Below are 23,722 nucleotides of genomic sequence, written 5' to 3'. Positions count from 1 at the left end.
AAATGTATGGTCTTATTGACTCCATGTGGCTCAGCCAGCTATGCTGTAAGGATCCCTTATCAGTGGTAACCAAGCCTCCGCAGGACCTTCAATGCCAGCATCTCCCCTACTTCTTTCTGACTGGCCTCCAGCAGTCCAAAGGGAAGAACACTGTTCTCTCAGACGAGTCTGAGCATCTGACAGACAACATGGGTGGTGACAGTAGCTCCTTTTGTGTTTTTTTTCCAAATTTTAGTTAAAAATATTACAAAAGGCTTTATAGGCTGCAGTTGGGAGAAATCAGGTCTGTTGCTTTATTGCAGAGTAGGGTGATTATAGCAAATGTCACTGTAGTGACTACCGCAAAATATTAGCTGGAAGAGAGGATTCTGAGTGTTCTTAGCATAAAGAAATGGTACATATACAAGGTGATGGATGTACTAATTTGTTTTTTTTGGTTTTTTTTTTTTTTTTTTTTGGTGGTATTGGGAATTGAGTTCAGGGCTTTTGCACAGAGCTATATTCCTAGACCTCTTTTTGAAGACAGAATCCACTAAGTTGCCCAGGCTGGGCTGGAACTTGTGATCCTCCTGCTTCAGCCTCCCAGAGTCAACAGGGTCAGCTAATGTCTTGATTTAGTCACCACACAATGCATACCTGTACCAAAACATTACATCGGAACCCCTAATTGTGTGTACTCTTTACACATCAACTAAAAATAAAAAACAAAATTAAAAATGTGTGTCACCGCAGGGTTCAACAGACTCCCTACCTTGGAAGACATGATGTTTTTAACTTCTTCGTCAGCGGCAGAGTGTGACCCTGAGAGGTCTGGGTTACTGCTGCTCATCACCCGGGCCTGCAGCAGCTTGGAGCTCACGGCGGCGGCAGACGTGCGTCCGTACGTGTGGTATCGGGGGTCAGGAAGGGAAGGGGGACCACCTGCACCCCGCCGGGTAGAGACAAGTCAACAGAGAGGACCAGAGTTACACACAGAGCTTGGAAAAAGAAAAGGAAAAGACGGGGGTAGGTGGTAGAATGAAAGCCTATCAGATGAGCTCTGTTTTTTGTTCTTCTTGAGACAGGATTAGGGTAGTTTAGGTTGGCCTTAAACTGACTATGTAGCCCAGGCTGATTTTGAATTCATGGTGATTCTCCTGTCTCAGCCTCCTAAGTACTGGGATTATAGGTATGTGCTGCCATGCTTGGTCAAGGTGAGCTCTTGTATTAGTCTCATCACCAAATACCTCAGATGGGCAGAGTGGCAGTGTTTTGGAAACAGAAAGGACAAAATGGTGGGGTGGGTAAGGACTGGGTGAACTGTGGATATGGGCCTCAGCTCCAGCCTGCTACTGCCATGGAGGAGCAGAAACCAGAGTTGCCATGGCTTCTAAATTCTAAAGAAAAACTAAATATGTGGGTATTTTTAATAGATCAGTATGTAAATGATCGCAACTTTTAAGTCATAGAGCAAGGTTTTCTGAGAGCTCAAATCCATGGAATTGCTGGGTGGATGTGGTGGCACATACCTATAATTCTACCACTCTGGGAGGCTGAGGCAGGAGAATCACAAGTTTCAGTCCAGGCTGGGCAACTTAGTGACTTAGCAAAACCCTGTCACAAAGGTTTTTAAAAATTAATAAACTCAAGGAGTAATTTGAATCCTCTGAGGACAAACAGATACAATCAATATAAGGATGCTCTTCATCCTTTGATCTTCACATGCTTCCCAAAAGAGTTTATACTGGACTTTAAAAACTATTGAAGTTGCAAACTCATGGGAAATAGGCTGCCCAGATTAATAAGGTGCCAAATTTATTTGGGTGTGGAATTTTGTGGTCTCATTGATGTTACTTTTTATATCATACTGACCTTAAGTTCTGTCTGGTTCACTACTACCTAACGTAAATGATTAATAAGAATAATAAAATAGATCATTATTGTTTCGAAAGTATAGTTGGGGGAAATGAGAAGGGTGATTATTCACTGATCGATAGTGAAAGGTTTAGGTTACTGCTCTATCATCTTCCTTATTATGAAAAGCACAAAGAGGAAGAAGAAAGTCTAGAAACTCTCAGACTTCCTATAAACACTCTATTCTGGACCGTTCGAGGGAGCCTTTGAGGGCTCCGTGTGATCTTGACTGTCCCGGCGCGGGGCGGGCATGGAGGTGGCAGCGCTACCTGACTTGGGCGCTACCTGACTTGGGCGCGTCTCGGTGTGGTTCAGGCAGGCGGAAAGCGTAGTGCACGTAGGAGGCCAGCAAGCAGTTCCTCCCGTGCTGGTCCTTGCTCAGGTCCTTGCTGTTGTGCAGGCTGGTGGCGATGGTCGCCACAGACTCGAAGGCAAACTGGGAGAAGTTGGCTGAGGGACCAAGAGAAACATGAAGCCGAGGTAAACGCTGTCCCAGTCAGGGACAATGAGCTGCACCACTGTCCACCCTCGCCCTGCCCTGCCCTGGGCGGTCCTGACCAGGACATGCCCGGATGCCTTCCTGGTCTATATCCTGCTGTAATGCCCTATATTGCAACAAGATGTGCCTCGGATTCGAGGTCATGTTACAATTTCAGATGAGCAGTGGTGCAGCACAGGTTCTTTATAGATTAATTTAAAAATGCCTGAGGGCTCTGCCATTCTCTATGGAGAATCCATACAACCAACCAGTGACCTGCCTGTGCCTTCTTATTCTGGTGCCCAGAGCCCTAACCCTGCCTTCCCTTCCAGCGAGGCAGCCACCATGGCACGTGCCATTGTACCTCTGCGCTCTCCTTCCTCTGTGACGCAGCTCACGAAGTCGTTCTCACATGGACTGCCTCTCTTGCTTTTGTCCACAAAACCAGCACAAGCCCTGATTCCTCCATAGAGCTTAAGTGAATCTGCATTACAGTCACTCAAGCAACAGAGCAGTAGTGGCTTCCTTCATGTAGGAACTAGACATTTTCCTGAGGATGTCCCTTTGAAACAGCTCTTTCTGGCGGTAAACCCAGTCTCTCTGTGAATGCTGGAAACCCTTCTCTGGTGGGCACATTTCTCAAACTTTCTCATTCCCACCATGCCTCTTTATAGTCAGAGTAGGTTTTGATGGGCAAAAAAATGTCTTAGAGGAAAAATACACCCACCAACTACTAGGTATTATGGTTTAGATCTAGATGTCCCCCAAAGCCTCTTGTACTCATAGGTGGGGCTCCTGGGAGGGGACTGGGGCGTGGGTGTGTGAGGTTCAGCACTGGGTCGGTCCACTGATGGGCTTGTAGCTCACTGTAATGCAGGAGGAGAAGCCTGGTGGGAGGAGGTGGGTCACTGTGGGTGTGGCCCGGAAGGTTAAGTCCTCCTCCTCCTCCCTTGATCTCTCTCTGCTTTCTGCCTGCCATACCATGAAGTGTTTCTCTTCTAGATGCCACTCTGCATGCTGCCCTGCCTTGGAGCCAGCTTACTATGAACTGAATGCTTTGCAAACTGTGAACCAAAGTAAACCTTTTCTCCTTTAACTTATGGGTGTTTGGTATTTTGTCCCAGGAATGAAGAAGTAACTAAGATACCAGAAACAGAACTTCAAAGATTGTTTGTAGTCATTCAATAAAGTTTGAGGGGAAAAAAAGCTATATTATTGAGGATTCCATCTTAAATGTTTCTTTTTTTTCTCCCTTTCTTTTTACATGTGTATGAATTCTTCACAAAACAGTAATGATTTGGACTCTTTTGAGTTCACATTATCAGTGCAAAGAAAGGTCACATTATCCCTGGATTTCTGGAAAGCCATCTTCATTAAGCAGGATACTATCTGCCTGCCTCGCCCCACCTCCTCCCAGCCCTGCAGGCCTTCACCTGGCTGGCCAGCGATGAACATGGACTGCACAGACAGCTGGAAGAGCTTGTCCAGCACCAGGTGCAGGAAGAGCACAAGAGGCTCCAGGCGGGAGGAGTTCAGGTGGATGATGTTGAGCTTTAGCTCGTGCTCCAGGATATTCTCAGTGATCTTCTGGTCCAGCACCCGGACGGGGAAAGTCACCTGGCTCTCCAAGGAGTTGCAGAGGGTGAAGAACTTTTCCAGGTGGATGTCCTGGGAAGGCAAAAGCCAAGACACCCTCATGGAATCTTATCTCACCAATGTTCAACCAAGGATTCACAAAGACAATCAAACAACTGTGTATGGGTGTGACTTCTTAGCCTGGGGGTCAGGTCAGAGGTTCTAAGTCATGAATGTTTCAGACTGGAGTACTGAACTTCTCTGTAGAAATCAGTGCACAAAATAGAACCTTTCAATAATTATTCACTATAGAAAAATTAATTTAGTCTATAACATAGCAAGGAATCATACTGGCAAGAAAGAGTCCAAGCAGATGCATAACACAATAATTCCGTCACTTAGGTACTCAACATTTTCCTAAGGTCTTTCCATTTCAAGGACAAATGAAACCTAAACTGGCTTATAAGTCCCCGTGAAGAAGGGAAGATTAGTCTCTCCTGTTCCATGGACACAGACTTGCACGGATCATGTTTGGCCTGTCTGTGGAAAGCTTCTCAGCCGCACTTCCACTTTCATTATTAGCCAGCCTTGACACTCCTTACCTGGGCGTGAACGGAAGAAACAGCTTGCACCTCGATATTAAACACTCCCTTATGTCCTTCAACCCACTTAATGGGAGGATTCTGTAAAGGGACTTTCTGCGTTAAAGAGAAAGAAAACAAAGGTTAACAATCCAATCTCCTTTTCTGATTACTAACAACTGTGCAAAGCAACTTGACTTTAAACGTGAGGGTATTGAAAAATAGAAAACTACTCCCAAAACTACTACAAGTAGACTTGGACTTAGGAGACTTAGATTCAAGTTCAGTTTGCACTAAGCTGGTTACTTTCACTCTGACAAGTCAACCACACTCACTAGGCTTAGCATTCTCACGTTGCAAGCAGAGGGCAGAATTGAGCCATCCATCTCTAAGCGCCCATCCAGCACTGCTCTTTGATTCTAGGATCTGAAATGTAGAAGTGTTTTTAGGGTTTCTGTAAGGTGCTGGGCTGGAAATCATGAAAAGCAATTAAGTAGTGTATGTGAAGACCTCAGCAGACCCCCAGAAGGCTTTCAGGAGAACTATTGTAGTCTGAGGCCAGGCATGAACCTGTGCCCTGGTGCAAAAGATGCCTCTCTCTCTAGGGAAAAAAAGGGGAAAAGGAAACAGCTGGCAGTGAGGGTGGCTAGAAAGAGTGGGTAGGAAAACTCACTGTGATGCTGGACCTAAATTCAAATTCGTGGAAAATTTTTCAACTTAAAAAATTGAAAGGGGCGGGGCAAGAACACCTACAGATGAGAAGATCTCAGACACATTGACCAACAGCAACACGTGGGCCCCACTTGGATCCCGATTCAAAGAAACAAGCACAAAAAGTATGACCTTTATAGAGTAATTGCAAATTGGTTACAGACTAGACCCTTTGTGATGTCAAAGGGTTATAGTTTATTTTTAAGCTCTGACAATGTATTATGATGCTTATAAACAGATTTCTTAGTTCCAAGATACACACTAAAATATTTATAAATGAAACAGTGTGATGTTTAGTATTTGCTTTAAGATAATACTCACTGATGGGAATTTACAGCAACAGGGCTGGGGGCAGGAGCTGGCATGGCCAGGCTGGACGGCCCACATGGCCAATGTTCTTTTCTTCTCTTTTCCTTTCCTTTCTGTTATCTATATAGCTATCTACCTACCTATCTATTTACTTTCTTTCTTTTTCTTCCCATGTCCTTCCATTTTTTTCCTTTCCTATTCTCTCTTTTTCCTTTCATGGTGTTGGGAAATCAATCCCATGGCTTTTGCACTGAGCTAAATCCCTTAAAAGGATTTTTTTTTTTAAATTGTGAGACAGGGTCTCTCTAAATTGCCCAGACATGGCCTCTGACATGTGATCTTCCTGCCTCAGCCTCCCAGAGTACACATGTCACCCACTCAGCTTGGCGCCATCTTTAAATAGGCGTACTGTAAAGCAGACTGCATGGGCAAGAGGAAGTGCCGAACATGGAAGGGGCTGGTTTCGGCAGTGTGCTCACTGGAGGACTAACGCTCCAGTACCTACCCTGGCTGTGACTACTGACCCAGAGGAGAAAAGGGTGGACTCTCGCCTAGAGATCTTGTCCAAGGACTCTTGTTGGAAGAAGTCATTTATTCCCAGTGGGCTCAGCTTGCCTTCTCTTATATATTACCCTGTGAATTCTTCTGTAATAGAAAATGCAACCTTGGGTACAGACTGCATTGACTGACCTTTTTTTTTTTTTTTTTGGTCTTTTTCGGTTTTTATCGGTACCAGGGATTGAACTCATGGCCGCCTGCTTGCAAGGCAGGTGCTTATGCCGCTGAGCTAAATCCCCACCCTATCAGAATGATGCACACTCAGAACCGTCTGTGAAGAGATGACCACTCCAGAAAGCACAATGAGTACTGTTGGTCACATGTACGGGAACAGGAAAGGATTTGGGAAGGTGACCCAAGGCCACACGCTGGGCAGGAAGCAGCCAATGGCCAGCCTGCAGTTACCTCGGCAGAGTGCATGAAGTAGTTGGGTGGCAGCTTTTCCAAGGCAACTGGGAGACAGTAGGATCCAGTTTGAAGACGTTCATTTAAGACAATTGGCAGCCACTGAAACAGATGATGCAAAGAAGAAAGTGGTGTTTATTATTACATATCATTCTAGCAGTTTATCCAGCTCCCCATAATCAAATGCAATCAAACAATGATTGAGTATTGACCAGATTTCTTTTTGGCAAGAATTTCTGCCCAGTTCTTTGCATTTTAAATTTCTTAAGAGACTCCAAGATAGTAATATCAATGATTTATTGTTTTCAGTGCCACAGCAGTAGTAGCATTTTTCTTACAGCTAGTGTTTGTCTGTGTCCGAATATCATATTCATTTTAATTTTTATATTTTTTAAAGAAATAAATTTTTGACAGAGCTCCCGAGATCCGGCCATGGAGGGACTCAGGCAGCTTATTCACCCGCCCTCTTGGTAAGTGCCTGCGGTGTGGGCCAGGAGGAGAACCATTACCTGTGAGCCTACTGCCATGCGGGCTGCAAAGCAAACACCCTTCCCCCGCCTGCCCCCTCCCCCTATAGCTATGTCTCAGCATCTCTTGGGAGGATGACCATATGCAGTACAGCAAATATGGGGGATTTCTTTCCATCTTCTGTTTGAAGGCATAGGTTGTTTTCACTGTTTTGTTTCATTATGTTTCTTTTGCTCTATTCAGTATTTTCAATTGGTTTTATAATGTTCTATTTTTGGTTTGATTTTGCTGTACCTAATTGACTGGACAACTATTGTGAAGTTAAAGGGATATACCATAGTACCTATTACTACTATCCCAGTATCCTACTGTGAAATCCTGTACCAATTTCACTGCATTGTCTCGACTGGCTTTGTTCTGTCTTGTCCTGTTGCATTTTTACTACTTTCAAAATTAAAAAAAAAAAAAAAAAGAAATAATTTTCTTTCCTGGGGGGATCAATAGACAGTTGTTCTACATGTGAAGCACATATATTAAATCTGGAAACAATGAACATTGCAATGCTATTTTTTTTAAACAAGTGAGTACTCTTTTGGTATCTATCACCCATAGCCCCTCACTTGTGAAACTTGTCATTTGCCAAGTCAAGCCGCTTCCACTCTTTGCTATAATCTGGTTTAGTACATTCTGACAGGAAGAAAGCTAGTGAGTAGAATACAGCTGTTTATCTCTGCAGCGACCTTGGCTGCACCAGCAATCGCAGTGTGAATCAACTGGCCAATTAAACACAACTCACTGAGTATCCCAGGAGACTCTCTACAGACGCTCCTTGCTTCGGCTGACAGCTGATATGATAGAAGGTGAAGAGGAGGTGATGGTTTACTGTGAGCTTAGCAGGGAGCTTAATTTTCACTTCTTCATAAAAGTCAGGCGACCTGTGTCAAAAGCACATTATACACAAATAACTTTTAGCAAGAAGGGTGGCTTCTGTGACCGCAGTGCCACAAACTCTGCTCCTCAGTTTGCCTGTGGAGTACTGAGCTTTTCATTTTACATCACTCTGTTCCTACGCAGAAGCCCCTGAGACCACACTTACGTTGCTGAATACACTGCCCTTACATAAAATCCTCTTCAGAGAAAAGGAAATTCCTGAACAAAGTGGGAAGACCCAACAACTTAACATGACAAGGCGATGAGGATCAGAGTCGTGCTGTGGCCTCTTTTCCTTCCTCTACCCCAAGCACCAACTCTGGCCTGAGCTGTACTCATCAAAAGACTGGGGAAACAAATGGACGTTGCAGGAAGGGAAGGGACCGGGCTTTGGAGAATCACCAGGTCCCAGCTGCTCTGCAGGTACCTCACTTAACACTCATACCACGCCCGGCCAGTGTGTAAATGAAGTACCTAAAAGGGCCTAGGTTACCAGGCCCGATCAAACCCAATGCTATCTGATACAGTACAGGTGTCCCTGCTCCGTGAAATGTGAAAAATGCTTTTTCCTTTGGTCAATTTAAAGCTGTAGTGGGGCAGGTGAGGAGCAGTATACTGAAGACAAACAACAACAACAAATCATCAAGGAGACTAAGCTTTGCTGCTCCTCCTCTCTGGTACTTCAGAGCAAGTTAGAAAATCTGTTGCCTCATTTAACATCACAATGTGCAATCTCTCTGCATCATTAATACTTGACTTCAAAGTGCCAGAAAGTTCCAAAGATATTTTTTTCTCCCAGTCTTTCTTAATGGCAAAAAAATTTGCCCCTCTAGCATTGCATTAGGGAACTGGCATAAATTTCTGCTATTCCTTAGCCTCTGGATTACAAAAGACAATGAGAAGAGTCACTTTGGAAATTCAGAAAAACTAAGATAATGTCAGCATAGGTTCATAAGCTCTGGAATATACTTACTTATTGTGGTATGTAACGGCTGTATACACTTCCTGCACAAATTCAGGCCCACTGGATTTTCCAAAGATGACCTATTCAACAATGCAGAAAGGACCACATTAATGGAGACTCTTGAGTGCATCAAATCAAGTACCATCAGGACAACAGGATGCTCTGGTCCCATAGAGACTAAGAGTGCTATGTTCTAAAACCCATCCAACCCTGTAGCAGAAGAACTGGCTACAGAGAATAAACCGAGGCTCCCAGGTGCTATTTAGTTATTGACGGCCACTAACAAAACCAAGGCTCTCTTCCTACAGGGCCATCAGCTAGAGGTCTATATAAAAGAAAGTCTTATAGTTTTGCCCTTGGTGAGAGATCCTTGGCTTTAGATTTCATTCATGTGAATTGGTACAGGAAGTGTAGCCCACCCTGGTTTGAGATACAGATTATCCCTCCCTCCGCTCCCCCTTTTTTTTTACCGGCAGAGCGTTGCTAGGATCTTCTCCACACATGAACTGGATTTTTATTGTAATGTTACGGGCAGATGTTAGTTTGTTAGCAAAGTTCAGCCTCTGTGGGTAGACATAGAGAAGATTTCTGGAAAAAAAAAAAAGACCGATGAACAAGATCTAGAGTTTATTGTGTGTAAGCAAATTCTTTAGTGGATGCTCAGGCTGACTCCGATGGGCTGGTTATCCCAGAGGAGTTTTTCCCTTAAGAAGGGAGCGCTGGAGGAGCGAGAGGGTTACTGTCAGTTCTCCCTCTTTAGCTACAGCCATCTCATTGAAAACCCAACACCACTCTCTGTTCCATCAATGAAAGATGTCTTCTGTCACTTAAAAGGTCTTTATGTCTTGGGCTGTAGAAACGTGTAAAGAGGTAATTGTATATCTGAAACACAGATTAAGACAGCAAAACAGGTTCAGCTCATTGCAAACTAAATTCATGGCCACACATGAAGACCTAATTCCATGGCTATACATGGAGGCCTAAGTTCGATCTTTTACTTTCTCTTTTTGTTTTCTAATTTAGTAAGGTAATTCAGTTTCTTCTTGGTACGATGCTCGCTATTAGATTAGCTTTCTCTTCTTACCAAAGAGGATGGTTCAAACCTCCAAGCCCAGCTGCTATATAGAGATAATAGTGCCAACAATGTGAATAACACATTCATTCATTCAACAACTATAGGACAAACATCAGACCAAGGATAATTCACATATGCTTTATTTGTATTTGCCTTATAACTAGAATATTCCACCAAAATATAAGCTCTGTGAGGACAGGGATTTTTATCTGATACTTTTGATTCACTGATATACCTTTAGAAGCTAACATAGCTGAATAAAGTACTGTGTATTTTTGATGAAGTATATTCTTAATTTTGAGAAGCAATAATGGTACTAATATTTATATAGAACTTATCTTAAGTCAGGTAATGTTTCAAATGCTGCTTGTTTATTAATTTTAAAAATTCTCCTAATTCTCATAATTATCCTATGGGTAGATATTGTTGTTATTATCACCAACCCCAGGATATCCTTATATCACAAAAGACAGGGAAAAAATGAGGCACAGAAATGTCAAATAACATGCACCAAAACATACAGTTAGAAAATGAGATGGGATTGGGATTTGAATTTCAGTGGTTTGAGTTCTTCTGTTGTTAACTATTGTGCTATATTTCCATGGGTAAGATTGTTACTAAAATTATCAGAATGGCTTTCTAATACTGCTTTCTGACATCTCTTAAAGACAAGTTTACATTAATTTTCTGGGTCCGATTAACATCTGAGTGTCCATGGTACACCAAAGACTGGTTCAAGTAGTGTCATGTTCTTTAGGAAAATGTCTGCTTTACTCTTGGCCTATATTCTAGCTCAGACACTACCTTGCCTTGAGGGCTTCCAAGATACCAAACTGCCTTTGTGTGGACTGGAGACCACGAGAGAAGTGGCCAAGCAGGAAGGCCAGGTTAGTAGACACCACCTCAGTGAATGCAGGTACGCAGGATATTTCTCAATGAGCACCAGCATTTCTCAACCTAGCTGCTGTCCACGTTTTGGGGCTGGGCAACTGTTCAGCGTAGGGGACCTTCCTATGTATGGCAAGACCTTCAGCAACATCCTAGTTTTATCCCACGAGATGCCAGGGGCCTCCTCTGCTCACTATCAGATCTCCCGTGGGGTCAAAATGCTCAAATTTGAGAGCTGCCACCTCATTCATGTAAGTTTGTACAGTATACATCTACACAACTATCCCAACAGGTTCCTCACCTTTAATAATGCAGTTAAATAAAACCACCAGTGCCACCCATTCAAGGTAAAGTATGTTCCGCTGCAAAAGGGTGAAGTCAGTGCTCAAACAAGAAACAGAAGATGAAGATGTAAGTCTAAGTCACCAATGAAATCTGGGATATTCAGAGACTAGAAAACTGAAGGAAAAAGATGACACACAACAAGCCCCAGCAAGTGCACTGTTTCCCATGGACCATGCAGACTGCTCCAAAGAAATTCTTTAGTGCCACTTGAACAAACAGAGACACAGTGACAGCCATGTTCCAAAGCTACTGTGCAAGGAAGCACCTCCGTGATGTCCCTGGGAGGCAGAGGCAGGGCTGGCTCAGCATCTCTCTTTTGGTCTGCTAAGAGGTTGCAGGAGAATTTTTCACCATTGAGAAATGGGGCAAACTTTCAAGTAAGTAGATATTAAAGGAGCTAGACATGGGAACCAGGCTTACATTTTTTCTTTTTGTATTTTATTATTTAGCTTTACTTTCAAAGTGAGTTAGACATTTTTTATTGTGTAGTATATTTCATAAGTGATTCCATCACTGTTAAAAAGCAAAGAGGCTTATTTCCCTGAGTATCATAAAAACCTCATTTGGTTTCATACCAGGCATTAAGATAAGGCTGACTCCATTAGCTACATGGAAAATAAATGCCCCATCCCAAACCTGCATTTCCCAGTTTGTTCCACAAGATGCCCAGTGTTCTACAAAGTGTTAACAAGGATATGAGGAGAGAGGGTCAAATGCTTTGGGGAACATAGCAGGACAACAGGTTACTGTGTTGTCAAAGAGAAGGATTCTGTTCTTTGCTCTACATGTTCAACTTCATTACTCATTTGCTTATCTCTTCTAGTATTTTTTACAGGGTTAATATTTTGAGAAATTTCTTAGGAAATCATTGAAATACATTTATATGGCTATATAAGAATATCCCACATCCAGAAAGGAGCAGTGAAGGGTATAAGGGTTTGCTACTCAACTATGTTATGCATTAGTCAAAGCTCTCAAGTAGAAAAACAATACTCAGAACTGTGAGGAACACCCAGGAAGCTGAGTGGGGTGGCCCACACTTGGAGTCCTGCTATTGGAAAGCTGAGGCAGGAGGACTCATGGACTCATGTAAATACAGGGCCACCTGGGGAAATTTAGTGAAACCTTGTCTCAAAATTTAAAATTTAAAAAGGAGGGCAGGGAGGAGACATAGCTCAGTAGGGTGCTTGAAAGGCTTGGCTCAATTTGCTATGGGGAAAGACCGGGACAAACCAGGCTAACAGGTTACTGTGCACTGTGAATGCCACATGTAGCCAACGTTCAACCTCAGTATTCATTCCATTTGTGTATCTGTTCAGGTGTGTTTTGAAGTCCTGCAAAATGAATGAAGGAATATACAGGAACTGTTAATTTGCAAGAGCAAATTCAAAGGTGATGGGGGCAAACACATAGCATTCCTACATCTTATTTACTCCAGCCTCTCAACACTGTGGGGTTCACTGGAGGCAGAATGGGGATGACAGTCATGGGAACAGATTTGAATGACTCTATCTTGTAGCCTTTTTAAGCTACTCTAGCTTTGCACAATGTCATCACCCTGACATGGTGGCACACTTTCCCCTTCAATTGTTTCCACCTCTTTTTAGCTGCACTCTGTCCTCTTCTTGTTGACCTCTCTCCCCAACCCTCCTCAGTAACCGGGAATGGAACTCAGGACCTTGCACTTGTCAGGCAGGTGCTGTGCCTCTAAGTTCTATCTGCAGCCCTTGTGGAACTCTTACAATGAACATTACTGGGACACAGATCCCTTCCTACCTTCAAATGCAAAAGAAGAAAATATTAGGCAGCCACTTCATCAAAAGGCAGTGAACTTAATTTGGATGAACTGCACATTCAATAAGCCTCAAATATCAGTGAGGTGAAGATGGCCTGCCCAGAAAAGCGGATGACAGGCCAGGACACCGTGATGAGACCAGCATAAGCGCTTGGGGGGTGCTCAAGGGGCAGATGCCTACCCCAAGCTCCAACATCTTAAAATAAGAAAACTGAGGCACAGTGCCAGCTCCTGCTGTGAGCTGGCCACAGAGAGGCAGATAGTCCAGGCTACACCACGCAGCTGTCTCTGAGGGGCCCCTGAAATCTTGCTCTGTCTATCTGAGGCAGCTCAAGCCTGCTGCGGTTGATGTGGTGGGACCAGAGCTGCTATCAGGAGTGGACTTGGTACAGCGATGGGTGATGAAGTTTACACTGTACACATGGGACGTCAGTGCCTGTCTGCTTATTGCTCACTCCTGTTCACTTCCACTGTCACCTCTTAAGCAAGACAGCTGATGCTTACTAAATGGTAGGAATAGGACATGCTGGCTATGGAGGCCACAGAGCAGGGGTGTAAATTAATTTTTTGCCTCTTTCAGTTTACTGGCCTTGGGCAAGTTATTTAGCCTTTCCAAAGCTCCAACAGGACTGATAATTTCACCAACCTACCGGGCTAAGGTAAGAATTAACAAGTGAAGACTTATCAAACCATATCCATTATGGTGATTAAGTGCTCCTCACAGCTAGTACATCAGATAAGTACTCCACGCCAAATCACCTTCCCTTTGCACCTGGACCATTGCAGGGCTCTACCCATGTCCTTAATCTACTTCCTACACACTGCTGAGAAGACTCTTTCACAAAAGTAAGATATCAGGGAAGTGATATTTGCAGTGATTTCATCAGTCCTACCGATGGGCTAGTGGCAATTTCTTTGATCTTCTCTCTCTCATCACTTTCCCATACTGGCCTTTTCTCAAGGCTGTTTCTCATCCCCAGTTCCCCACTACCATCCTCTGTAACTGGTCCTCTCACATACACATATACACACATACATACACATAGTCTTTTGTAATTGTATAGCTATCACATGTCTATATGATTTTGAAAGTAATACACAATTATGAAAGCATTGTGCTCCCAGTTTTTTCAATCTTGAATAACTGAAAAGTAGAGAAAAGCATGAAGAAGACAATAGCAACCATTATATCACCTCTGGCACCGAGGAAAATCATTACTAAAACTTTGGCATATTTCTGCTTAGTTTATTCCCTCCATATATTAGTAAGTTTTTTATAAAAAAAAACTGTATATACAAAATTTTATCTTGTTTTTATGCTACTTGTTACGGCTCAGTTTTAGACCATTTCCCAAATGTAACTAACTATTCTTACCAAACCTGATTTTAATGGTTATATGATATTGTTATGAACGTACTGGAATTTACACTAGTCTTCAAAAATAATATTTAGGTTCTTTTTCCCCCCAATTATAAAGCTATGATGAACAATTTATGGTTTTGTATGCTTTGAAAGAATCTTTGTAATTCAATATTGCTCAGCTTCTTTATCTCTGAATTAACTGAAAAGACACAAATCAACTTCTTTGTATGCTGAACTTGCAAGAATAATAAGCCCAAGTTTGTAAAACTGCTTTTAAGTAACCGGGAGACAGGAGCTCTGTAACTCACAATAGCACTGGCCCTGCCCACCTGGATGATTGGGTTTGCTGTCCCCCACATTTGTCTTAGGCCTCAGCGCAGAGGCACGACGCCCCTGTCCCTCACCTCTGCAGCAGTGAGCAGCAGTTCTGAACGCTGTTTCTGAAGGTGACGTGCACCTTGGGTGCAACACCTCCAGCTCAATAAGCAGTGTTCAGCCCACACTGCATCAGGGTCTACTGAGAGCACCCTGCAGCTGCTCTAGGGGATAGCTATGAAATTTCATTACTCTCAGATCAATCTGGGAACCAAACATCTCTGATCTTACCAGCTGGGGCCTTCTTCTGTTTCTTTTGCTCAGAACAGGTAACCTAAAGGGACCAACGTGAACAGCATCAGCTTGGTGTCTCCTGAGGTTAGCCTATCCTATACCCAGTGGAAGAACCAAAGACAAAAACCTGTCTCTGTTCCTTCTTCCCAAGATGACAGTCATTCCAGAGCTCTTCCAGGGATTCTGCAATGTGGAGTCAAGCTGAAGGAGCAAGTACATTACAGAGAAAAACTCACTGGCATCCTGTTTGGACACCTGGATATCACAAATACCTTGAGCCTCTAACACAAGCCAGCCAGTAGGAGACACAGAAGAGCAGAGTGCCTGGAGAGGAGAGCTGAGCAGACTGACACAAGCAACAAAGGCCTCCATCTGCTGAGGCTGAGCTCAGCATCGGCTGGGTGCAGGAGGTACAGGGAGAAATGTAATGAGAAGTCCAAATTGCTGGAGTAGGAGCTGGAGGGTGCTGAGCTCAGGCCAAGCTTTACGCAACAAAGGCAATGGACAACAGGATGAGTAGATGGCTACTGATTACTTGAGGTGAACACTGTTTCATCAGAATAGAAAATCAGCCACAGAGAGTGAGATTCAGGAAGCTGGGAGTTATCTCTCCCGTGAAAAAACCTTGCTAATAAGAGTGGAGGTGCAAATTAGCCCATCATCAGGTAATTGTTTATGTATCTTCCATTCCTGGCAACCTAAGCCATGTTTTGAAGAAAAACTATTTGTAACGCTTACCCCCAGCCCTGCATGGTGTACACATGGAGGACCAATCAGCCATGGCACAAAGACAGAACTCTAGACTCTGCACTAAGAATATTTCACTTATAGGCCCCGGAAACCCCAAGGGAGCCAAGAATTAACCGTAGTTTTTCAAGATCAAATAACTTGAATACTACTTTTTGTGCACATGCATAGTTCTTTGAAAGTAGGACAGATGTGAGTTAAATGGCTTAAATATATGGCTTGTACTCCATATGTGGTATTCAGTTACAAGTCAGAAAGTGAATATTTACTTCTGACACATAGTAAATATGCAAAAACTGAGTAGGTGTGGAAGGTAAAAGCTAGAAGATATAGATTAACAAATAATTAAGTTTGACTTTAAAATGGAATTGGTACACGTTAGTGTCCTTCTGTTATTTCACTGTATAGTTTGCAGCATAACACTATCAACTACATACTTTAAAAAAAGACAAAAAAATTGCTGATTTTGTGGTCAGTCTTTTGAATATCAATATGTAGTAATCTCATCTGTTTTTATGCATGAAGAGATGAGTTTGTATGAAGATCTGTACTGGGTGGCCCTTGCCAAGTAAGACTATGGGTGAGAAGGCCCTTTATAAAACTACCAAATGCTTCACAAATGAATGGTGAACAAGCCAACCTCCTCACTGCTAAGAAAAAAGTTGGGGTCAAGTCTCAAATGCAATGCAGTGAACCTGAGAAGCGCTCTGTAAACTACAAAACACAAATAGCTCAGTGGTTTTCACAGCATGGTGCTAATATTCTACAAGATTGTGAGATATTAATAAGTATTACCTGGAGAACTGATCGAACCTGCTAGATTTCTCCCTCCATCTTTCAATGTCTGTGTGTCAGTCTGGGCTTTCTCTGCCTTAAACATGATGTGTATATTTCTGCATCTCTCCCAGTCTCCTCCACTCTCTCTGTCTTTTTCATTACTGCCTCCGTCTCTCCTCTTCTCAATCTCTTAGAAAATGGTAAAATGCTCTTTTTGAGGGAGCATACACTCCTCCAATGAAATCCACTGAAATCCATTTCTTAACCAGTTAGCAAGCATTCAAGAATTTCCTTCTCAGACCATGGACATTTTAACTCTTAGGATGATAACCACAGTGACCAGGAACTATGAATATCTTAGGATTCCACAGAAATATCTGGGACCCAAAAATTGTTAGCTCTCAAAATAGGAAAAGTAAAGTCTCAAAACCAAAATTAATTCATTTTTAATTAAATACTTACTTTGTCAACTAGTCAATGGCAGCACTACTGAATTTAACTTGGAGGCCAAAAAATAAAAACCCAAAATCTTACTTTATAGACTTATAAAAACTATATGAAAAGTATATGTGATAAATGAGAAAGCAGGTATATTTTAACATGTTTTAAATAACATGTGCTCAGGTGCTTTCAACTTAGGGAGGTTTTTAAAAACTTTGAAGCTGGGGATATAGCTCAGCAGCATAAGTGCCTGTATGGAAAGTGCAAGGTCCCGAGTTCGATCCCCCATAGAAAATAAATAAATAAATAAATAAATAAAGGTATGCCTTGAATATTGATATTGAAAATGGAAAGCGTAAAATACTAAAAGAGTTAGCTTTTCTTCTGTGTTAGTTTTCTTATAGCTTAAATCATCCATGTCAGTTTAATAACTAACAGCTAGTAATGTGCTGGATTATAGCAGCTGGACTTTAAGTTAGCACCTAGTTCTTCTGGTACAACAGCCCTCTGCATAAGAAGTTCTTTATTCTTCCCAATCCCCAAATTTTGGCAATTTCAAAGTAATTCCTTTTTCTTTACATGTGTGTTAAAACTCTCCCTCTTTAATCCTCCTGCCACTCCCTTTTCAAAAATAGCCAAAGAACTGATAAACTGTCTGCTGCACTGGAAACGCATGAACAGGATGCTGTCTCTGGAAAACTACAGAAAAAGGTCTGCGGCCTTTACTCTGGTCAGCAATTTGTTGTCAACATGTAGATTCTATCAGAGCAAACCTGAAATGCCTGCTACTGTCCTAAAACCTTATGGTCACTTGCAACATTCAAAAGAGGCTTAAATTTAGATTCTTTACTTCAAGATACTTAAGCAGGGCAAAGAGCTGAGGAGGTGATTTTACAATTTAAAATTCACTGCTAGGCCGGGCATGGTGGTACATGCCTGTAATTCCAACATCAGGAAAGCTGAGGTGGAAGAATTGTTGCAAGTCTGAGACCAGCCTGGGCAACAAAGTGAGCTCAAGACCAGCCTATACTCTACAGTGAGATCTTGTCTTAAAAAGAGCAACAAACAAACAAACAAACAAAACCCAAAAGAAAAACAAAAGCAAAAAATACCAAAAAACAAAACAAAACAAAACAAACTTCACTGCCAGGAAAATCTATTTGAGATATAACAATAAACATGCTAACATTATTTAATTCTTATTATGAACAGCGCTATAGTAAGCACTACAGATCTCAACCAGCAGATGAAAAAATGGAGGCCAAGAGAGGACACACAACTTACACAAGGTCACACAGCCAGCGAGTGTGCAATGTGGTTTGGATCCAGGTGACCCACTGCTATTTCTAAGCACAACAGTCCATGGCATCTTTGGTCAAAACCAGACTCACCAGGAATTTACTGCCCTGTGGTCTGATGCTTATTTATGTGGGCTAACGGGTGAACATTCTTTACAAACAAACTGTAAGACTTTTAAAACACTATTTGAAATCTATAGCACTAAGAGGAGTGAGACTGGCCCTGGTGTTAGAACTTCTGATATTTTTAACACATCAAGAGCAAATTAAAGTGAGAAATCTCAGGGTTCAAAATTTTATACTTTCTGCAGTTACCTAAGAAACTTGCAAGCTTAATGTCATTCCATCCTTTTAAGAAGCATATTTTGTAAGCAAGTGCTTACAAGAGAGCTACAACTCTGATTCAAAGCATGGTCCAGGGAGATGCAGGGCCAGCAATTGACACCAGCTTCCCTGTCTCTGGACAGTGCCACAGACCTGCTGGGTCAGGACCTGCCTGTGGGACTCAAATGCATATTCAAGTTGGAGTAGCACTGATCCAAGAGAACTGGTCCATTTTAATCTGGCAGATCTATAACTTTTGTGGTTCACTGACATTCCCCCAACCTTCTCCTTTTTTTTTTTTGAGGCTGCTTGGCTACTAGGAAGCTCAAAATCAATTTTGCAGGGGATTTTGTGATGAACAGTCAAAGACATATTTTGTGCATTACCTTATCCAGGTTTAGCCTGGTTTTCGTCTACTTTTTTTGCCCATAAATTTTGCACATTATACAATCTCCTATAAGCTGCCTCAGCCATATTTTTTTTAATGTGGAGGTTCATGAGTAACTGCATAAAAACAGGACACTTGCCACATCCTGTCCTGTCACTCTGTGCCACGATCCCGTATCATTATTTGTGTTTTATTCCTGCTGCCAATGTTTTAGATTAGAGCAAACTGCAAACTAGCAAAGGCATCAGTGAAAGATGAAAATGGAAAGAAAATATCTGATGCATGAAGTAAAAGGTCCATCTTCAGAAATCAGAGCAAGGAAAATTGTGAAATCTGCTGTAGGGCCCTAGTGAGAGCCCACCAGGGCTGCCCTCGGCCTGGGAAATGGGACAAGAGGAGCGGGAGGCACTGGACCGCTGTTTCAAGCCATGGTTGCCTCTGAGTAAGCTTCCTGCTCAGGGCTGGCTGCAGGGTTTTTATCAATGCCCAATGTTCCACTCTACTCCACCCATGAGAGGCAAACACAATTAAAGTATCAGAGACTGTTACTCAAGTGTTTAGAAAAATTGCAGTCAAGGACCTGTCATTCTGTTTCTAGTCTTGTTTAAAACAAAGCACTCAAAACCAGAAATCAAAGTAGAGAAAATGAAATAAAACAACTACCCCTAAAATCTCTTATGCCACCTTTCAAGATTTTTGGGGGAAAGAAGCATACCTTCTCAATTGATGAGCTACAATTTGAACATCAAATATGATTTTATATATAAAAAAACAGTGGTAATCATTTGTCCTTTATTTGCAGCGCCAGGGATTGAACCTGGTAATTGTCTTTGAATATGAATTAATTAAATACAGCTGTATTGTACAGCAGGCTTTTTATGACATCAATCCTTACCCTAAATAAAATGACATCAATCCTTACCCTAAATAAAATGCCCGCCTCCCTTTTGAGATGGGTAAAAATGCCTTTAAGAGATTAGAAAACTCACATTCTTTCTGCTAAATAAAGCAGAACCTCAGATCAGATTTCTAGTGAAAAGAATCACAAATATCCAAGCATTTGAAATCTACTGGAAAAATCTGTCTTAAGAAATAAAAAGAAATCCCTTTTGAACCCTGCATGAAAACATTTTTTAAACCATACTTGTGGAACTGAAATTTTAACAATTAAGATCTCTAAGTCACCAAAGAAGTTGAGGGCTGGGATCCATGAAAAGGTCTGTATATTACTTATTCTCCTCTTGGAGTAAATAGCAGTAATTTACTTAGCATTTTTCTTACGTTTTGAAGTTAGAGTGACAATGAAAGAGGAAATTACTAGGAAGCACAGCTCTGGGTAAGACACTTAGGGAGTCAAGGAAAGTCAAGAAGCAAGACAAAGTAGAAAGGTACTCAAATCAGTATTTTTAAAACTTCTAACATTTTTTTCCTTAAAGTTCAAATAGTCAAAAGGTTCAAGGCCAAACCAACCTCTCCCAACTTGCAGGCATTCCCCCATGGAAACTTAAAGGGAATGAATGATCTGGATATTTTTTATCTTGTTTTGTGATTCCCACATAAGTAAGGGTTAGGAAGGTGTTCAATAGCTCAAGCCTCCAGCTGGATTATTTGCATAAAATTTCAGCAGTTTTAGATACTTAGGAAACACTAAATGGAGGGACCCGTTACTGCAGCAATGTACATTTCTAGTACTTTGTGAAATTCCACACCTCCACAGTGTGATAATTAACTGACTGTGTTAATTTGAGTAAGAAATAGCTAACTAGGGCTGGGGTTTATTATGCTCAGCAGCATAAGTGCCTGCTTGGCAGTCTTGGCCTTCACCTTGGACATTGGTGCAGATGCTTCGGCCTCCAGCACAGACCCTTCTGCCTCCCGATCCACCCACATGGGTCAATAATGTGAACACCAGGCCCTTGGCCTTCGACTGAGTCCTTTGGGTCTCCAGTACACAGACTTTTTGTGTTGGTCCACACTTGACTTTGTGGGTGGCCATCGTATGTTAATCTTGAAAATTCTTCCATACTTGGATATCTTGGGTTAAATCTATTTGTCTAGTAAGCACTGATTGTTACACACAGCTCGTTTCTGTTTTGTTTACAATATGGCATACAGACCTGATGTATGCACGTGGAACTAGAGAGGGTCAGGGAGTGATGGGGCATCAAGGAAGCATTAGGATGGGCAGATGCTGGAGACTGAGCAACAGAAGAAATGACTCGTCCTCCTCTATAGCATATACGGCTTGGGTTTCCCCCACTACGCTGCATGTAAGAAAATGTGGGAAATCTGTGTTAACTTAGGTAAAACCAACTAAAGAAATCACCCCTCCCACAGCTTTTTTTTTCGGACTGTGGGTTTCCTTACGGGTTTCAGGAAGGGATGGTCTCATGTGTGAGGATCCACCAAAAAAAATTTTTTTTCCCTTTTATTAGGAAGTGATACATTGCAGGTGCCCTAGAAATCTACTAGGCTGACAAAGACCCTGGCCACAGAGAAGGTTTCTCTTGACACTTGCAGGATTAGTCCACCCTCCCTGGCATATCCTCTACCCTTTGCCCACCTTTGCACCTACACACCTGAAGTTCTCTGATTTTTGTAGCTTGGTTAGGAGTGAAGAAAACTGCTTCTAAGAAAACTATCAACGGTCCTTGGCTACTGGGATACTTGCCCAGGACCTGTCTCTCCCTTTGAGTATGGGCTAGACCTAGTGACTTGCTCTCAGTGGGGACAAGGACTTTGAGATTAGGTTACCGAGGGAGGCTGAGCTCTGCTGTGCCTGCTCCCTCTGTCTCTCTCTCTCTGTCTCTCTCTCTTGCTTGCTGGCTCTGATGAAGCTGCCACACTGCGTGCTTCTCTATGGAGACCAACAAGGCAAGGTCCAACAACAAGTTTTGGTCCAACAACTAGTGGGGAACTGTCAGCCCTGTCACCCAAGAGCAGCTGACAATGTGCCCACAAGGTTGGCAGCGGATCCTCCTCCAGTGTCTGAGGTGACAGTAGCCCTGGCTGATGCCTCGACTGCAGATCTGTGGAGTCGTGGGTCTGCACACGCAGGTAAAGCGAACCGGGACAATCCATGTAGCCTGTGAACAATAACTACTGTTCGGTGCAAAAATGTTCATTATGCAGAAACAGATAACTAATACAAGTCCATATATTTTAAAACTATATATTAGGTATTTAAACTTATTTAAACTGATATTTAAACTTAAGTTTCCTAGAAAAAAATGGCTTCACTTTATAATATTTCTGCCTCATAATTGATCTTAGGGTTGTCCTCCTAGTCTAATGGACACAATGTATTTACTACCTGTGGGAAGACAACCGAAATCTCAAACTAGACAAACTTTTGATGGTATAAAAACTTCAAATTTCTGAAGATATAAATATTTCCCCTTTGTTCTAGTTCTTTATTTTTATTAACCAAATTAACTAATCCTCTGGAAGAGGTGGTAACAGGTCACATAAAAATTAAAAAGAATGTTACAAAAAACCTACTACTAATGTCCTTTCCTCTCTCCTAAAATCGTAACATTTTAAAGACAGTCTTCTATAAATAAAACAAAAGAAACACCTCAATAATACTTGGTTTTGCTCAAGATGTAAAATTCAACAAGACACTGGATACTAAATCTAGATTGTATTAAATTTTTTTAAAAGGCCACCAGACCAAATTGTCACACGAAGGACTAACACAAACTGACTTGTGTGTTCCTTTAATGGATGCAAGGGGCACATTTTTTCCAGATTTTGCAAATAGTTTCCTAAAACAAGTCTGCCAGGTCACTAAAAAACACACGCACATACCAGAAAATTTCTAATGTTTGCTGTTGTTAAAGCTAGCTTTTTCCCCTTTCAGTTTAGGGTTTTGTTAGTTCCCTGCCCATTCAAAGAAACAGCAAATAAACAAATCACTACTATTCATTGAGATGCTAGTTTATCATTTCCAGTGTTTTAAATAATGCCAGATGCCTTGATTCGGTTGTGGAAAGAAAGTATTGGGATGGGAGAAACAGGTCTGTTAGGAAATAAATGTTTCAGAAGCCTCCATCTAGCTCTATAATCACACACAGCTTTGGGTAGCTGTGTGAGAGAGGGCTTGTCTGGACCATAGAGGTGGGAGAAATTTGAAAGACTTCAATGTGGCTGCAGGATAAAGACACACTGGCAGTGATGGTTAAGCTCTATCATGTGGTAGTTAAGCTTCACTGTGCCAACTTGATTGGCTTGGGAGTTGCCTAGGAGACCAATAAAGCATACTTCTGAGTGCTTCATGAAGTGTGGCCTTGACCTCTATATCTGGGCCAGCATTCGTTCCTCTCTGGTGTTCTTTCCCTGCTCAGATTCCTGGCCACCATGAACTAAGCGTCTTTCTTTGCAATGCTATTCCACCATGTTTCTGCCTCAGAGTCAGCTGACCATGAACTAAATCCCCTGAAACCGTAAGCCAAAATAAACCTCATCTCCTTTAAATTGCAGGTGCTGAATATTGTGCCTCAGTGACAGATGTCCTTTTGTAAATCACATGGTTGTGAGTGGAGACTGAGGTTTGTCTCTGCAGGCAGGCAGGCAGGCAGGCATCTCTCCCTGTCAGGTTCAGCCCCAAGCACCGGTGCTTGACATACCACAGATGCCACACATACTATGGTGAATGCATCCACAATACTCAGAGATCTTCAAAGGGAAGATGTTCTGCTCCCTTTGTCTCTGAATGACAGTGGGTGAGGAAGTGACTGAGGAAAGTCACCTTACTCCTCATATTCATTCCAGAATGAAAAGTCCCCTGGGGCTGTCCCC

General features: G+C 42.2%; 1 protein-coding gene across 3 annotated transcripts in view; it reads right to left on the bottom strand.

The window, feature by feature from the left end:
- The window catches only part of Dock8 (dedicator of cytokinesis 8), a 212,014-nt gene that overhangs the window by 70,209 nt on the left and 118,083 nt on the right, over positions 1-23,722 (bottom strand). For all 3 annotated transcript variants that reach the window (XM_063250292.1, XM_003472270.4, XM_013155055.3), the window contains 8 exons: positions 9,343-9,460; positions 8,882-8,952; positions 7,775-7,913; positions 6,511-6,612; positions 4,549-4,644; positions 3,805-4,039; positions 2,179-2,343; positions 752-921 (listed from right to left, as the gene is read on the bottom strand). In XM_063250292.1, coding sequence (XP_063106362.1) covers positions 752-921; positions 2,179-2,343; positions 3,805-4,039; positions 4,549-4,644; positions 6,511-6,612; positions 7,775-7,913; positions 8,882-8,952; positions 9,343-9,460 — 1,096 coding nt within the window. The remainder of the gene's footprint in view (positions 1-751; positions 922-2,178; positions 2,344-3,804; positions 4,040-4,548; positions 4,645-6,510; positions 6,613-7,774; positions 7,914-8,881; positions 8,953-9,342; positions 9,461-23,722) is intronic.

Source organism: Cavia porcellus, unplaced genomic scaffold, assembly GCF_034190915.1.
Source record: "Cavia porcellus strain 051 isolate PalLab524CR breed Dunkin Hartley unplaced genomic scaffold, mCavPor4.1 scaffold_1, whole genome shotgun sequence".
Taxonomy (NCBI): Eukaryota; Metazoa; Chordata; class Mammalia; order Rodentia; family Caviidae; genus Cavia; species Cavia porcellus.
This window is presented reverse-complemented; position numbering and strand designations above follow the sequence as displayed.